Source organism: Orycteropus afer, unplaced genomic scaffold (genome assembly GCF_000298275.1).
Source record: "Orycteropus afer afer isolate SDZICR_OR568_19922 unplaced genomic scaffold, OryAfe1.0 scaffold00493, whole genome shotgun sequence".
In the NCBI taxonomy this organism is placed as follows: Eukaryota; Metazoa; Chordata; class Mammalia; order Tubulidentata; family Orycteropodidae; genus Orycteropus; species Orycteropus afer.
In genome coordinates, this window is record NW_006922080.1 from 1208496 (window position 1) to 1227393 (window position 18898).

Genomic DNA, 18898 nt, shown 5'->3' on the forward strand with positions numbered 1-18898 from the left:
AGGTTCCTCATAAGAACAACTAAATGTTCTGAAATTTCTATTCTTTGCAATGTTATCCATAATTTGTTATGATTCACACAGTTGAATGCCTTTGCATAGTCAGTTAAACACAAGTAAACATCTTTCTGGTATTCTTGCTTTCAGCCAAGATCCATCTGACTTCAGCAATGATACCTCTCATTCTATGTCCTCTTCTGAATCCAGCTTGCATTTCTGGGCATTCTCTGACAATATACTGCTGTAACCAGTTTTAAATTATTTTTAGCAAAATATTACTTGCATGTTATATTAATGATATTGTTTGATAATTTCCACATTCTTTTGAGTCACCTGTCTTTGGAATGGGCATAAACATTGATCTCTTCCTGACCCTTGGCCCGGTAGCTATTTTCCAAATTTCTTGGCGTCAACGTAAACACCTTCAGCACTGCATCTATTTGTTGAAATATCTCAATGGGTATTCCTTTAGTTCCTGGAGCTTGTTTTTCACCAATTCCTTCAGTGTAGCTTGGACATCTTCCTTCAATACCATTGGTTCTTCATCACATGCTAGCTTTTGAAATGGTACAGTGATTCTTTTTGGTACAGTGATTCTGTGTTTTCCATTCATCTTCTATTGATGTTTCCTGCATCATTCAGTATTTTGCCCATAGCGTTCTTCAGTATTACAATTTGTGATTTGAGTTTTTTTTTTGGTTCTTTCAGATTGAGAATGCCAGTGTCTTCTTTCCTTTCGGTTGTCTAACTCCAAATCTTTGCACATTTCATTATAATATGTTACTTTCTCTTTTTCAGCTGTCGTTTGAAATCTTCTGTTCAGCTTTTTAAATCATTTCTTCATTCACTTTAGCTACTCTCAGTTCAAGAGCAAGCCTCTTCTCACATTCATTTTGGTCTTTTCTCTCTTTCCTGTCTTTGGAATGACCTTTTGCTTTCTTCATGTATGATGTTTTTTATATCATCCCACAACTTGTCTCGTCTTCAGTCATTGGTATTCAGTGCATCAAATCTGTTCTTCAGATGGTCTCTAAATTCAAGTGAGAGATAATCAGGGTCGGATTTTGGCTCTTGTGGACTTTTTTTTGGCTCTCATTTTAATTTTCTTCAGCTTCAACTTAAACTGGCATATAAGCAATTGATGGTCTTTTTCACAGTCAGCTCCTGGCCTTGTTTTGACTGATGATACTGAGCTTCTGTATTGCCTTTTTCCACAGATGTGGTCAATTTGATTCTTGTGTATTCCATCTGGTGAGGTCCACATGTTAGCTGCTATTTATGTTGTTGAAAAAGGTATTTGCAATGAATAAATCCTTGATCTTGAAAAATTCTATCATGCTATCTCCAGCATCATTTCTATCACTAAGGCCATATTTGCCCAACATCAGTGCTTTTTTTTCCCCCCAACTTTTGCATTCCAATCACCAGTAATTATCAATATGTCTTGATTGCATGTTTGGTCAGTTTCAGACTGCAGAAGTTGGTGAAAATCATCAATTTCTCCATTTTGGGCTTTAGGTGTTGGTAAATTTTAATTGTAGTAGTGTTAACTGGTCTTGTATATTATTATTGTTGTTGTTATGTGCTGTCGAGTCAGACCCAACTCATAGCGACCCCTCCTTGGTTTTCCGAGGCAGTATCACTACAGAAGTAGATTGCCCAACCTTCCTTCCGAGGAGTGGCTGGTGGGGTTGAACCGCCAGCCCTCTGGTTAGCAGTCAAGTGCCTTAGGCACTACGCTACCAGAGCTCCCAGTCTTCTATATAGGTGTATGGCTATTATCCTATCTCTGACAGCATTGTACTTCAGAATAGATCTTGAAATGTTCTTTTTGGTGATGAATGTGATGTCACTCCTCTTTAATGTGTCATTCCCAGCAGAGTAGACCATACAACTGTCTGATTCAAAATGATCAATACCAGTCTATTTCAACTCACTAATGCTTGGGATATTGATCTTTATGCATTCCATTTCATTTCTGACAACTTCTAATTTTTCTAGATCCAGACTTCATATGCTCCAAGTTCTGATTATTAATGAATGTTTGCAGCTGTTTCTTCCCATTGAGTTGTGCCTCATCAGTAAATGAAGGTCTGGAAAGCTTTACTCTATCCATGTCCTCTACTTTAAGGAGACAACTTGTCCCAAGTCATATTTTGAGTACTATCTGACCTAAGGGGCTCATCTTCTGGCATTAAATCAGACAGTGTTTCACTGCTATTCATAAAGTTTTCCAGTAATATATCAGAGAGTGTGTCACTGATACTCAGAAGGTTTTTTCTTTTTTTTTTTTTTAAAGAGGTGGAAGACTCTGTCTTTCTTCCCAGTCTATCTTAGTCTGGAAGCTCTACTGAGACCTTGTTCATCATTGATGACCATGTAATATTGGTGGCATAGCTTCTAGCCTCAGAGTGAAACACAAATCACAGTATGACAAACTGACAGATGAGTGGTGGCAGATTCCTCATTACATCCTGTTAATGGAAATCATTTTTTCCCCCAGGGCTTTGAAAAGAGCTAGTGTAAAGAATATATTACACCAAACCCTGGTTCTGTGTGTATGTATATAAGTGTGTATATTAGCTAACTGAAAAGGAATGTCTGCTTACTTTATGCTTTAAACTTTTTGTCTAGGCTTCATTACCAGTACATAACCAGGTGTTACCTTCAATTGAGAGTGTGGACGGTTCAGATCCTTTAGCTACTCTACAGAATCCCATTGAAAGATTGGAGGCAAAAGAGGAAGAAGATGAGGATGAGGATGAAGATACTGAAGAAGATGAGGAGGATGATGGTGAAGACACAGACTTGGATGACTGGGAACCAGATCCACCTCGACCCTTTGACCCTCATGACTTATGTAAGTTCAGGGAACTCTAATCCTCAGAGGAAACTATGTATTGTTTCTTGTAAGTGTGTGTGTGTGCACGTGTTAACAACAGCAGAAAAAGACAGTTGCTGTAGAGTCAACTCTGACTTATGTCAACCCTATGTGTATCACAATAGAACTGCATGTATTTCAATGGCTGTGATCTTTAGGAAATTCAGTGCCAGTAATTTCTTCTAAGGAGCCTTTGCATAGATTCAAACTACCAACCTTATGGGTTGCAGCTGTGTGTTAACAGTTAACAGTTAGTGCCATCCAAGGACTCTGTTTGTTAAAAAACCCACTGCTGTTGAGTCAATTCTGACTCATAACAACCCCCATTAGGTTTCCGAGGCAGTAAATCTTTATGGAAGTAGATTGCCCAGTCTTGCTTCTGTGGAGTGGCTGGTGGGTTTGAACCACCAACCTTCTGGTTAGCAGTCAGATGCTTTAGGCACTGTGCTACCAGAGTTCCTGTCTGTTAAGGTAGTTAACATATACTGAGCACTTCCTAAGTGGCAGATACTGGGCTAAGTGTTTTATATACATCATCTCACTTCCTCTTTCTTACAGTCTTTGGAGGGAGACAATGGCACTGTTACCATTATTCCACTCTCACTCTGACTAAACTGCAGTTAACGAGAGGTCAGGTAACCTGCTCAGCATCACTTAGCTGATGAGGGGTTGCTCTGACATTCTAACCTAAGTCTTTCTGAGACCAGGGTTTGTACTTCTAACTACTATTGTAACTGTCCAATGCTGGAATATTCAGGCCATTTTGGTTTTAATAAGTTTTCTTTGTTACTTTATCCCTCCTTATAATAATTTTTTATATTTCAGGGACTAGTGCTTTAAGCTTATTAACTCCTTAACTGTTCTCATGGTGTAGTAGACACTACTACTACCCTCACAGACGGGAAAAGGAGTTTTCCAAAGATCATACTAGGAAGTGACAAGAGCCAGGATTCAGACTTAGGGGTTCTGGCACTGGTGTGCCCATAACTATTCATAATATGTTGTTGCCTCTCTGTACTGCCTGCTCAGGGAGGGTGTGCTTGCACCTACCAGAATATTGTTTCTTTCCATTGATTTTCATTCTCATCTGGCTATGTTCTCATCTCACTGAATATTCACTATATTTCTACTTGGGCCTCTGTAAGGTAGTGGTAAAACCTATTGTATGAGACCAATGTCTAGCTCCTCTGATTCAAGAGATAACTTCTTAGTTGTGTTTTTCCTTGAATTTATATGTGTTCAAGACAAGCTTTTAGTCAAATGCATGTAAAATCACATTATCTTAGAGATATTAATACATAGTTGACCCATTGCTATTGAGTTGATTCTGACTCATAGTGACCCTGTTGACTTCTATAGCTCTCTTTGAGGAACTTGATTAAGCAGTTTCATCAGGTGGTTTTTTGTTTTTTGTTTTTTTCAGAAAAAACACTTTATTGAGATATAATTTACATACCATAAAACTTACCCATTTTTCCTTATCAGATTTTGCATCATTTAGCATACACCAAAAAAACAAAACAAAACAAAAACAAAACCCAAAGTCACTGATGTCAAGTCAATTCAACTTGTAGTGACCCCTCCTTGGGTTTCCGAGGTGATATCTCTACAAAAGTAGATTGCCCAATCTTCCTTCCAAGGAGTGGCTGGGGGGTTTGAACTGCCAGCCTTCTGGTTAGCAGCCAAATGCCCTAGGCATTACACCACCAGAGCTCCTTCATTTAGCATAATGAGCTTTTATTCTTTTAAGAAATGTAATTTATTCGTAAATTTAGTGGTCCCTAGTTTATAATATAAGAAGCTCTAGTGGTGTAGTGGTTAAGACATTGGGCTGTTAACCAAAAGGTCAGCAGTTTGAACCCACTAGCCACTCTGTGGAAAAAAGATGGGACAGTCTGCTTCTGTAAAGATTTATAGCCTTGGAAACCCAGTAGGGATGGCTATGAGTCAGAATCGAGTTGATAGCAGTAGTTTGGTTTGGTCTGAGTTTTCACTATGAGTTGGAATTGGCTTGATGACAGTGGGTTTAGTTTAATTATAGGGGCAGTGGTCATTCAGTGGTAGAATCCTCACCCTCCATTCAGGAGACCTGATTTGATTCCCAGCCAATGCATCTCATGCACAGCCATCACCCATCTGTCAATATATTGTTCTGATGTTGAATAGGTTTTAGTAGACCTTCCAGTCTAAGACAGACTAGGAGGAAAGGCCTGGAAATCTACTTTTAAAAATCAGTCAGTGAAAACCCTATGGATCACAATAATCTGATCCCACTGTGCATGGGGCTACCACCAGGAGTCAAGAGTTGACTTGATAGCAGCTAACAATGGTTTAATTCTAATTCCCACAGAGAAATAAATCACAGCCTGCATACTGTTTTGGGGCAGCATAACCTAGTTCTGCCCAATTTTAGAGGAAAATAATAGGATTTTGTTGGTGTGTGAAAGCTGATGTATCACATTTGAATGGAGTAGATGAAGTTTGGCTTGGAAAGCTTAGATTTAGGGATTTTCAGGTCAGAACTTATTACCTTAAGTTAAGTCATGTTGAGGAATTTGACCATTCTTTATGATTTTCTTTCTTTGTAGGGTGTGAAGAGTGTAATAATGCACATTCATCAGTATGCCCAAAGCATGGCCCCTTGCATCCGATCCCCAATCGGCCTGTGCTTACAAGAGCCAGAGCCAGTCTCCCCTTGGTTCTCTACATAGACAGGTTCCTGGGAGGAGTCTTCTCCAAGAGGCGCATTCCCAAGCGCACCCAGTTTGGCCCTGTGGAGGGACCCCTTGTCAGGGAGTCTGAGCTGAAAGACTGTTATATTCATCTAAAGGTAATTTGTACTTTATCACAGTCCATTCTTGTTCTTCAACATTTTCCTACTCTTATTGAGTCTCTTATTTCAACTCCATGGTATTTGTTTGCTAATATTTTCTTTCTATGATTAATTTGTTTTAAATAGAAACTCTTCTCTCTTCTTAATAAAAGGGAGATTGCAATTTTAGTCACCTAAGGCATTTTATATGTATATATATATACACAGTATAGTAAGCCAGCCCTAGGACCAGCAAGAATGCAGGTGTTTGCATGCGTGGAGCGAGATCCCTGGTGGCAGGGCTCATTAAGCCAGCCCTGGAACCAGCAGAATGCTGGTGTATGCATGTGTTGAGTGAGTGCCCTGGGGGCAGCCCACAGAAAGCCAGCCTCGGAACCAGCTGAAGGTGGGTGTTGGGTGCGTGAAGCAAGCACACCGGGGGCAGGCTGTAATAAGCCAACCCTAGGACCAGTGGAAGGTGGGTGTTTGCCTATGAATGAGCACCCAGAAGGCAGGCTGGGTAAGTGACCAGGGCAGGGGAGACCAGGTAATGAGCAGAGCAGTTTTGAAAAGCTAAAGGACACAAACTTGTCTGTCATTCTGTCGTACTGTGGTGACTTGAGTGTTGCTGTGAGGCGAGAGACTATGCCACTTGTGTTTCAAATGCCAGCAGTGTTGCCCATGGTCGACAGGTTTCAGCAGAGCTTCCAGACTAAGGAAGCTTCCAGACTTGGAGAAAGGAAGAGGCCATCATCCACTTCTCAAAGAACTTGCCAGTGAAAACCTTGTGAGTAGCAGTGAAACACTGTCTGATATATTAATGGAAAACTTTATGAAGAGCTCTGAAATATTGTGTGATGTAGTGCAGGAATATGAGCCCCTCAGGTCAGAAGGCACTCAGCATATGACTAGAGAAGAGCTGCTTCCTCAGAGTAGAGCCAACCTTAATTCTGTGGATAGAGTAAAGCTTTTGGGACCTCCATTAGCTGATGTGGCACATCTCAAGATGAGAAGAAACAGCTGCAGACATCCATTAATAATCAGAACATGAAATGTACGAAGTGTGAATCTAGGAAAATTGGAAGTTGTCAAAAATGAAATGGAATGCATAAAGATCGATATTCTAGGCATTAATGAGCTGAAATGGACTGTTTTGGCCATTTTGAATCAGACGATCATATGATCTATGCTGGAAATAAGAAATTGAAGAAGAATGGCATGGCTTTCATCATCATAAAGAATGTATCAAGAACTAAACTAAAGTACAATGTTGTCAGTGATAGGATAATAATGATAAACCTATGAGGAAGGCCAGTTAATATTACTATTATTCAAATTTATGCACCAACCATCAAAGCCAAAGATGAGGAAACTGAAGATTTTTTACTAACTTCTGAAGTCTGAAATTGACCAAATGTGCAATCAAGATGTGTTAATTATCACTGCTGAATGCAATGCAAACGTTGGAAACAAAGAAGGATCACTGGTAGTTGGAAAATATGGCCTTGGTGATAGAAATAAAGCTGGAGATTGCATGATAGAATTTTGCAAGGCCAGCAACTTGTTCATTGCAAATATGTTTTTTCAGCAGCACAAATGGTGGCTATAAACATGGACTTCACCATACGGAGTACACAGGAATCAGATTGAGTACATCTGTGGCAAGAGGTGATGGAGAAGCTCAATATTTTCAGCCTAAACAAGGCCAGGAGCTGATTGTAGAACAGACCATCAACTGCTCATATACACATTCCAGTTGAAGCTGAAGACAATTAAAAGAAGTCCATGAGAGCCAAAATATGACCTTGATTATATTCCTCCTTAATTTAGAGACCATCTGAAGAATAGATTTGATGCATTGAACATTACTGACTGAAAACCAGAGAAACTGTGTGATGACATCAAGAAAATTATCCATGAAGACAGCAAAAGGTCATTAAAAAGACAGGAAAGGAAGAAAAGACCAAAATGGATGTCAGAAGAGACTGAAACTTACCCTTGAGTGGAGAATAGCTAAAGCAAATGGAAGAAATGACAAGATAAAAGAGCTGAACAGAAGATTTCAAAAGGCAGCTCAAGAATACAAAGTCAATTATTATAATGAAATGTGCAAAAACCTGGACTTAGAAAACCAAAAAGGAAGAACATGTTTGGCATTTCTCAAGCCGAAAGAACTGAGGAAAAAAATGAAGCCTTGAATTGCAATATTGAAAGACTCCATGAGCAAGCAATATGTTGAATGATGCAGGAAACATAAAAAGAAGATGGATAGGATACATAGAGTCACTAAATCAAAAAGAATTGGTAAATGATCATCCATTTCAGGAGGTGGCATATGATCAGGAACCAATGGTATTGAAGGAAGAAGTTGAAGCTGCACTGAAGGAATTGGTGAAAAACAAGGCTACAGGAATTGTCAGAATACCCATCGAGATGTTTCAACAAACAGATGCCGGTCTGGAGGCACTCACTCAGCTATGCCAAGAGATTTGGAAAACAGCTACCTGGCCAACTGGCTGGAAGAGATCCATATTTATACCCATTCCAAAGAAAGATGATCCCACAGAATACGGAAATTATCAAACAATATCATTGATATTGCATGCAAGTAAAATTACTGAAGATAATTCAAAAACAGTTGCAGCAGTATATTGACAGGGAACTTCCAGAAATGCAAGCTGGATTCAGAGGGACGTGGAGCAAGGGATATCATAGCTGATGTCAGATGGATCTTGGCTCAAAGAAAAGAATACCATAAAGATGTTTACTTGTGTTTTATTGACTATGCAAAGTAATTCAGTTGTGTGGATCATAACAAATTGTGGATAGTATTGAGAAGATGGTAATTCTCGAATAGTTAATTGTTCCCGTGAGGAACCTGTACATAGACCAGGAGGCTGTCACTTGAACAGAACAAGGGGATACTTCATGGTTTATAATCAGGAAGGGAGTGTGTCAGTGTTGTATTCTTTTACCATATGTATTCAGTCTGTATGCTGAGCAAATAAAATCTGAGAAGCTGGACAATATTAAGAAGAATGTGGCATCAGGATTGAAGGAAGGGTCATTAACAACCTGAGATACTCAAATGACACAACTTTGCTGAAAGTGAGGATGACTTGGAGCACTTACTGATGAAGATCAAAGACTACAGTCTGCAGTATGGATTACTCCTCAATATAAAGAAAACAAAAATCCTCACAACTGGACCAGTAAGCAGCATCACAATAAATGGAGAAGATTGAAGTTGTAAAAGACTTCATATTACTTGGCTCTGGTAGCATAGTGCCTAAGGAACTTGACTGCTAACCAGAAGGCTGGTGGTTCAAACCCACCAGCCACTCCTCAGAAGGAAGGTTGGGCAGTCTACTTCTGTAGTAATACCGCCTCAGAAATTCAAGGAGGGGTGGCTATGAGTTGGATCCCACTTGATGGCACATAAAAACAACAAAACAACATAATAAACAACAATGGAAGCAGCAGTCACGACATCAAAAGACACATTGCATTGAGCAAATCTGTTGCGAAAGGACTCTTTCAAGTGCTGAAGAGCAAAGATATTTCCTTGAAGACTAAGATGCACCTAACCCAAGACATGGTTATTTACTGGCTCCTCATATTCATGTGAGCGCTGGACAATGAATAAGGAAGGTCAAAGAAGAGTTGATGCTTTTGAGTTGTGGTGTTGGTAAGGAATGCTGAAAGTACCATGGACTGCTAAAAGAACTAACAAATCTGTCCTGGAGGAAGTCCTGCTAGAATGCTCCTTGGAAGCAAGAATGGCTAGACTTGTCTCACCTACTTTGGTCATATTGTCAGAAGGGACTATTCTCTGGAGAAGGATGTCATGCTTGATAAAGTGGAGAGTCAATGAAAGAGGGGAAGGCCCTCAACAAAATGGATTGATAAAGTGGCTGTAGCAATGGGCTCAGGTATGGCAGAGATTGTGAGGCTGGCACCGAACCAGGCAGTATTTTGTTCTGCTGTACACAGGGTCTCTATGAGCCAGAGACGACTTGATGGTATATAGCAACAACAACAAAAACAACAACATTCATTTGTTTATTTTATACTAACTTTGACTGGAATACAAAGAGAAATATGTAGACACATGTAATCTGCCATGTGCCAGTAATGCTTTCAGGAAAACTTTTTCTTTTCTTTTTTTCATTTTTCAAGTTTTGGTGCAGTTATTAACAACAGGTCTGTTATGTTGGATCTTTAGTTAAAGAATAGTGTATTCTATGATAAAGTATTTTTATATCACTTCTGTTCTTTACAGGAGCTCTGGTAACATAGTGCCTAAGGCACTTGACTGCTAATCAGAAGGCTGGCGGTTCAAACCCACCAGCCACTCCTCGGAAGGAAGGTTGGGCAATCTACTTCCATAGTGATACTGCCTCAGAAACCCAGTGAGGGGTCACTATGAGTCGGGTCTGACTTGACGGCACACAACAACTGTTCTTTACATTTGATGCTTTAGCTTATACCCAGCCCTCTTTGCTATCTGCTTCTCCAAGAGCCAATGTAGAGAATTAAGAAAGGGCAGTGGGAAGGGAAGAATGTTTGGATGTAATTTTTGAGAAATCAACTTCTGTCAAGGGAAGGTTTTCTTTGATTAGTGTACAAGATCAGCAAGAAAAATATTACTTTGTAGAAAGAAATATCTATCACCTGGCTATAGATTATAAATGAATGCAGTTGAATCCTAAAAGGAGGCAAGTTGTAATGAGCTGAGAGTATGTTTACTTGCATTTTCTGGCTTATTTATAGAATTCTGTGGTGTGTTAGTTTTGTGAAACATTACATGAAGCTATGGAATTAGATTGTTAGCTTTTAGGTTTTGCCAGTTAACTCTGCTACAGTTGAGGGCTTCAGAAAGTATCCTTTCCCTTTTCCATTTGGCAAGTCACAATTCTAGTGTCTTTCTAGATAGAAAGGGAAGAATCAGGATATATGGTTAATTTAAGGACCAATATTTTCTGTTATGGTATTAATGCATATCACATTGTAGGTTTTTCCCTCCTTTGGTATAGCTTTTTACTTTCTCTGTTGTTGCAGGTTTCTCTTGATAAAGGGGACAGAAAAGACAGGGATTTGCATGAAGACCTATGGTTTGAGTTGTCTGATGAGACTCTTTGTAACTGGATGATGTTTGTGCGTCCAGCCCAAAACCACCTGGAGCAGAACCTGGTGGCTTACCAATATGGCCACCATGTGTATTACACAACAATAAAGAATGTAGAGCCCAAGCAGGAACTTAAGGTACAGTGCTGGGTTAGTGGTGTCATTGACTGTGTAAATCTTTTCCTACTTTTTTTTCTGGAAGTAGGATTCATACTAAACTGGTCCTTTTCTTTGTAATTCATTTACTTATCGAGCACCTGCTATACTAATCCGTAAGTAAAACAGAGTATAAACTACAAGTCTTCTGTGTCTATCGAAGACCTAAATGAAGTCGTTAGGCCCAGGGATAAAGAACTATTTATTTTGGGGAACAGATTCGTATTTGTGATGCAGTGCTTAAAATGAGGTCATTGACTGTCATTTACATACTATAAAGAAGAATTTATTTGGAAATAGGAGCTTTTGTAAAATAGGATTCAAATGTATGGGTGCAATTATTTTCTTTATGTGAACTCTTAATTTTATGGAATGAATTTATATGCTGCGTTCTGATTTCAGGAGTTTACTTTTTGGGGATAACTCTATTCATCTTTGTTAACTCTTGATCATGAAAATTTTGTTCGTGATTCTAAGGGAAAATGCTTTTGAAGTGAATCACTTATTTTTATTTTTATTTTTTCCTAAACTCTATTAAAGGAGCTCTGGTAGCATAGTGGCTAAAAAGCACTTGACTGCTAACCAGAAGGATGGCAGTTCAAACCCATCAGCCACTCCTCGGAAGGAAGGTTGGGCAATCCTACTTCCGTAGTGATACTGCCTCGGAAACCCAAGGAGGGGTCACTATGAGTCGGGGCCGTCTATTAGGAACATGGTAAAAGGGGGTCAAAGTGCTTTGTAACTTCCTGATATAAATGAAAAATAGGTGAATAATGAATACATGAGTACATGAACACTGAATTGTACAGTGCATCCATATGGTAAAAGTTAGAAATAGATACTTCTTTAAGGGGAGAACAAAGACCAGACTTTTTTTCAAAAGCTATGTAAAACTTACATATTTGGAACCCAAAACCAAACCCTACTGCCATCTAGTCCATTCCAATTTATAGCTACCCCTACTGGGTTTCCAAGACTGTAAATCTTTTTTTTTTTTTTTTTTAATTGTGATTTGGATGAACGTTCACAGAACAAATTCACATTCCATGCAGCAGTTCACATAAACTTTGTCTCATGACATTGACTATAATTTATTCCAATGCAACAGTTCCCCTCCCACTTTCTCCCTATAGTTACCTCTTCCCTGTGTCGATCCCTCCATGTACTCCTGCCCTCTGAGCTGTCTCCCTGTGCATAAACAGCCCTTGTTGTTCTCTCCAAGGAGTGTATCTATGTCACATAAATGTTCAACTCATATGCCTGTCTTTTGTTTGGCTGGAAGCCACAGGTGTGTGTTCAATTCCAGATCTGAAGGGCAGCTAGGGGCTATAGTCTCAGTGGTTCCACCAGGCTCTATCAGACCAGCAAACCTGGTCCCCCCCCCCCTTTATTTGCCCCAAATGATTTTGAGTTTTGTTCCACATTGTTCTCCCTCTGTATCCAAGATCTCCTACATAGATCCCCCTCCGATTGATTGATAATGGTAGCCGGGCACCATCTAGTTCTGGTCTCATAGTCATATAGACATACGCATCGTATACGCATCACATGGTATCAGTTGCTTGGACTAATTGTTTCCATGAATCTTTGGTTTTCTTCATTCTTCTTTTCTCTGGATGAGGAGAGACCCATTGTTGTGTTTAGATGGCTGCTTGCAAGCTTTTAAGATCCCATTCGCCACTCGCCAAAGTAGGAGATGCAACAGTGTTTTGCGTTGTATGTTATACCATTTTAGTTTTATGTCCCCTGCAACTATGGTCCTGAGCCCACAGGTTCAACTACTCACTTCCTCTGGGTAGCTGGCTGTGACCAAGAAGTGACTATAACTTTGTCCCTTGTCAGCTCTACTATACACTTGGGAACTCTTACAGAACATACTTGTAGAATCATTGCCTGCCAACCCTGTACATGGTCTTGGGTACACTCCCTGCTATATAGACATACCTAATAGTTCAACCTGTCCACCCATCTATCCACCCATATACCCATGTTTGCCTTCACTGACAACACAGTACTGTATGTGCAAAAGGGTTCATCTTTGTTGTCTGTACCTCCCATGTACCTCTCTATGTCTTCCTCTTCCTCGATGCCACCATGTTGGTCACTCACATTTGGTACATTGCCCTTCTCTTCACCCAAATCAATACTTATCTCTACCTATCTAAAAGTGTTCCCTCCCCTCCCCTGTCACCCCTGGTAACCACAAAGAAAATTTCCTTCCATATATAAACCTCTCCTTGACTTTTACAATAATGGACTAATACAATATTTGTCCTTCTGTGATTGACTTATTTCACTCAGCATATGTCTTCCAAGTTCGGTTACATTATGTGGTGTTCTGCAGATTTTACATTATTCTTTAGGGTTGCATAGTATTCCATTGTGTGTATATACCATAGTTTGGTTATCCATTCCTCATTGATGGACACCTAGGTTGTTTCCATCTTTTGGCTATTGTAAATAGTGCTGCGATGAACATGGGTGTGCATATGTCTGTTCTTGTCATGGCTCTCAGTTCTTTAGGATATATACCTAGTAATGGAATGGCTAGGTCAAATGGTATTTCTAATTCCTACTTTTTAAGGAATTGACATACTTCTTTCCACAGTGGTTGTACCATTTGACAGTTCCACCAGCAGTGTATGAGAGTCCCAATCTCTCTGTATCCTAGCCCGCATTGTTATTTTCTGCAAGACTGTACATCTTTACGAAGGCAGATTGCCTCATCTTCCTCCCATGGAGTAGCTGGTGGGTTTAAACCACCAACTTTCTGGTCAACAGTCAGTTGCCTTAGGCACTACGCCACCAGAGCTCCTTATGCATTTGAAACATCAGCCAGATAACCTGTAAACCCTGAAGAGTATATGTAAAAAAAAAAAAAAAAAATTCGTATCTCACAACATTTTTCCCAATTAAATCTAGTTAATAAAAACCTGAGGTGTGGAAAGGAGGTTATTTTCTCTTTAAGAGGAATAGAAATGTAGAGGTAAAGAAAGATACATACAATTAAAAAGATAAATCTTGAGAACAATGAAGCATTGAAACAACAGGTGAGAAGGAAGCAACAGAATGGGAGAAATATTTGTACTAATATGAAAAGGTTTAAGTATGAAACTTGAAAGAGACTTGTACAACTGTAACCTCACTATGCCCACATGGAGAAATACTGGCAATAGACTTTATTGAAGAAACAAATAGTGAAGAAGCATTTGCAAATTTTTTCAACATGTGATCAGTGAAAACAACTCTGAGTTACTATTTTTGTTCATATAAATTAGCAAAAATAAGTGGATATAGAACCATGAATGTGAGTGTTTTAAAACAGAGGGAAATTTATTACAGATTTGCAATATTTTGGAGAATATTTCTAGCATCATATGCCAGAATTGACCAAGTAACTTAATTCCTTAAAAATTAGCCTAAGAGGGACTTCTGGTAAGATGGTAGAATAGGTGTACGAGGGCCACAGACCCTCTTCGACAAAGAAAAGATGAACCAATTGATGGAAATACAGAAGATAATCCTGGAGCCCTGAGCTTTGAACGGAAGTTTACAGAAGTGGATTAGGAACCAACTAGTGGAAAAACTGAATGAAGACAGGAGCTAAGAATAGGCTCCATTTGCCAAGGATGGCAGGGACATATGCGAGGCAGACAATGGGAAAGGAGACAGGTGGTGAGTGTATAAGTGCTGCCAACTAGCAAATAGAGGAGCACAGCATAGTACCCTGCTTTGTATGTAGATATCATACAAACAAAACAAAATGAAAATCATGGGCAAGTCACTTCAACATGTTATTGTTGTTATTTACCGTCGAGTTGGCCCCGACTCATAGCGACCCCTCCTTGGGTTTCCGAGGCAGTATCACTACGGAAGTAGGATTGCCCAACCTTCCTTCACTTCAACATACAATCACCAATTAAATATAAACACACAAAACATCACAATGCCTTGGAGACAACAGAGCATTACAGTCCACACAAAGATGCAAGATAAAGCAGGAGAAACAAGGGACCAGGACCAAAACACATTCCTGAGGAAGAAGCTGCATTGGAACTCCCTGATAAGGAATTCAAAAGAATTAAATTTAGGTACCTTCAGTGAATTGAGAGACAGAGCAAGGAAAACACTGACAAAATTGAGGAAAACACAGAGAAAACCATAGAAAAATTTCAAAAGACAATACAAGAACAAAATGACAAAGTAAATGAAAAATTAGAAATGACACATAATCTACAGACAGAAATCCAGAAGATTAATACTAAATTTTCAGAAATAGATAAGACATTGAATGGACAAAAGAGTAGAACTGAATCAATGGAAGACAGAATTAGTGAGATTGAAAGCAAATACCAGAACACTTCTTTGGAAAGGAATCAATCAGAAAAAAGATCAAAGCAAAATGAAGAAAGCCTAAGGATCATGTGGGATACCATCAAAAGGAATAACCTATGTAAAAATCAGAATTCCAGAACAGGAAGAGACAAATAAAACCACAGAGAAAATAGTCGAACATTTGTTGGAAGAGAATTTTCCTGGTATGATGAAAGATGAGAATATATCCATTCAAGAAATCCAATGAACCCCAAACAGGATAGACTACAAAAGAAAATCGCCAAGACATATCATCATCAAACTCACCAAACCAAAGACAAAGACAGAATCCTGAAAGCAGTACAGGAAAAACAAAAAGTTACCTACAAGGGGCAGCCAATAAGACGAAGCTTAGAGTTCTCAGCAGAGACCATGCAGGTGAGGAGACAATGGAATGGTATATATAAAACCCTGAAAGAAAAGTTTTCCAGCAAAGAATTATATGCCTAGCAAAATTGCCCCTCAAATATGATGGTGAAATTAGGACATTTCTAGATAAGCAAAAATTAAGGGAATTTGTTAAACCCAACCAACCTTACAAGAGATGCTAAAGGGAGTCATTTGGACAGAGAACCAACAACAGCAAACAACAACTGACCATTAACATACCTGATGACATAACCCAGAAATGAATCCAGTTATAGAAGTATCCAATATAAAAAAGCCTACAAGATTGTAAACAGGGAACCAGAGACATCAACTGACAAATGAGGACAACTACAAACCAAAAAGAGGGAAAAAACTGTGTTACAGAACTTCTAAATGGTAGGGAAGTCAAGACAACTACAAGATAGAACAGACTGTATAAATCACAGGGTAACATTGAAGAAAAATGATAAAGCTTCACATCAAAATAAAAGAGAGGACCAGTAAAAATATTTAGCAAATACTAAGACAATAGCAACAAAGGAAGTAATAACATGATTCATAAACAAAATGAGGTCAGCACAGAAAATTATATGGAACAAAGAAATCAGCACCACAAAAAAGCAAGTAACAAAATGACAGCAACAAATTCATACTGTTGATAATTACATATCTGACAAGGGATTTATCTCTAAAATTTATAGAAAAATCCAACACCTCAACAACAAAAATATTAACAATCTAATTATAAAATGGGTAGAAGACATGAATGGACACTTCACCAAAGAGGATATTCAGGCAGCTAGCAAATACATGAACAAATGCTCATGATCATTAGCCATCAGAGAGATGCAAATCAAAGTAACAATGAGATACCCTCTCACCCCAGCACTAATGCCAAAGTTCAACAAGATGCTGGTGAGGATGTGGATAGATTGGGACTCTCAAACACTGCTGGTGGGACTGTAAAATGATACAACCACTGTGGAAAGCAGTATGGCAATTCCTTAAAAAGCTGAAATTAGAAATACTCTTGGACCCAGCCATTCCATTACTAGGTATATATCTGTGGTAGTTCAGTTTGTGTGTCAACTTGGCTGGGCCTGGTTGAGTGGTTGGGCAGCTGGTGGTAGTTATTCCCTATGATGAGATGGGCAATCAACTCCATAGTGGGATCTACCACAAGTAGCTGAGTAGCTGCTTTGGGTATGTGATCTGCTTCCCGTATGTAAGAAGCAGCTTTGGGAATCGTCTCTACCTTATGGCATTCTTGCACCCTGTATGTAGCCATGTCATTGTTCAGCAGCCTGTCATGCTCTGCCGACCTGGGACTTACAATGGACTTAAATTAATGGCCTGCTGTGTGGTTTGGTAACATTGGGACTGTGCCTTTTTATTTGTCAACCTTGGGTTTGTCAGCCTCAGCAGCTAGCAGCTGTCTGAGTGAAGAAACGTTTCTAGCTCCAGTGGGCTGGGAGCAGGAGGCAGAGGGGGACCCCAAGGTTGAGAGGCTTTCACCCAGCCCCTAGAGCCTGGCACTTTGGACTTAGACTTAAAGCCTCCAAACTGTGAGAGAATAAACTCCTATTTGTTAAGGCCATCCCATTTGTGGTATATTCTTATCAGAGCAGCACTATGTAACCAGAACTATGTCCTAAAGAAGTGAGAGCCAGGACAAGAACAGATATGTGCACACCCATGTTCATCACAGCACTGTTTATAGTAGTCAAAAGATGGAAACAACCTACATGCACATCAGCAAGAATGTTTATTTTATACTACTTTAGACTTACTAGATACAGTTTTCAATCATATATCACTCTTATGGATACATAAAAAGGCACCAAAAGAAACCAAAACCCACTGCCACTGAGTCCATTCCAACCCATAGTGATCCTATAGGACAGAGTAGAACTGCTCCATAGGGTTTCCAAAGCTGTACATTTTAATGGAAGCAGACCACCTAATTTATCTCCTCCAGAGCAGCTGGTGGATCTAACTATCGATCTTCTGGTTAACAGCTGAATGCTTTAACCACTGCACCACCAGAAAAATAAATTAGTGAAGGTATAAACTTCTTTATGTTCAGAGTTGACCTTTCTTTGAGTTTTTAAAACTAATCACTATTTTACTTAGTCATTTATGTTTGTATTTATCTCTATGGTGTCATCCTCTGGGCTATCAAGAGTGTTGATGGTGATGCAATATTTTTAAGATAACTGCTCCACTATTGCCTCTGGGACATTATTACAACCCACCCACCAATACCTTTCATATAAGCTGTGATGCTGTGTTTTTCTATTTGCCTGAACTCACATTTATCTTTTTCCTGAATGAAATCACATGCCCTTGAAACTCAAGTGTTTTTTGATCAAAGTCATTAGGAAGTTTCTGACAATTTCATGTTTAATACCATCATGATAAGCCCCACAGGATCAAGCTCACCAGCCTCTTGTTCCTTTGAAACTACTTTTATTCATTCTGAGGGAAATGGACATTTCTTTGCTCTCAATTGTATTGCTTGGCAAGTGTAAGAACTCATGGAGTGAGAGAGTTCTGGCAAGATGGCGGACTAGGCAGAAGGACTGCACAGATGCTCTTCAACAAAGAAAAGGGAAACCAATTAACACAGACACAAAAGATAATCTTGGATCCCTGAGCCTTGAAGGGAAGGATACAAAAGTGGACTAAACCCCAATTAGCAGAAGAATTTGCATGAAAATACCAAAAAAGGAGACATATGGAGCTGCAGACTGACCTGAGCAACCTGAGCAACCATAATGGTACAGGTGGTTTGGAGATTCCTGACTGGTGGTAGGACCTAAGAATTAACCTAAAAATCACCCTGCTACCCAGGGACTGCATGGACTGTGTACGGTGGCTGGGGAACAAACAGAGAAGGTGAAGAGAAAAGTGGGTTGAGCTGTGGACTTTTGCTGGTTTGGAGAGCGCCGCCATTTTGTAGGTTTAAAAAGTGACCTGACTATTTTGGATATTTAAAGAGACAGCACTCTTGCAGATTCCTGTGGTGGTAGGACTTAAGAATTAACCTAATAATCACCCTGCTAGCCAGGGACTGCACGGAGGACTGTGCACTGTGGCTGGGGAACAAACGGAGAAGGTGAAGAGAAAGGTGGGCTGAGCTGTGGACTTTTGCCGGTCCGGAGGATGCCGCCATTTTGTAG

The 18898-nt window shown here is 39.5% G+C and overlaps 1 protein-coding gene across 1 annotated transcript in view; it reads left to right on the plus strand.

The window, feature by feature from the left end:
* Positions 1-18898, plus strand: part of PRDM10 (PR/SET domain 10) — a 167474-nt gene that overhangs the window by 56310 nt on the left and 92266 nt on the right. The window contains exons 4-6 of the mRNA XM_007955182.1: positions 2632-2857; positions 5467-5708; positions 10752-10955. Of these exons, the coding sequence (XP_007953373.1) occupies positions 2632-2857; positions 5467-5708; positions 10752-10955 (672 nt within the window). The remainder of the gene's footprint in view (positions 1-2631; positions 2858-5466; positions 5709-10751; positions 10956-18898) is intronic.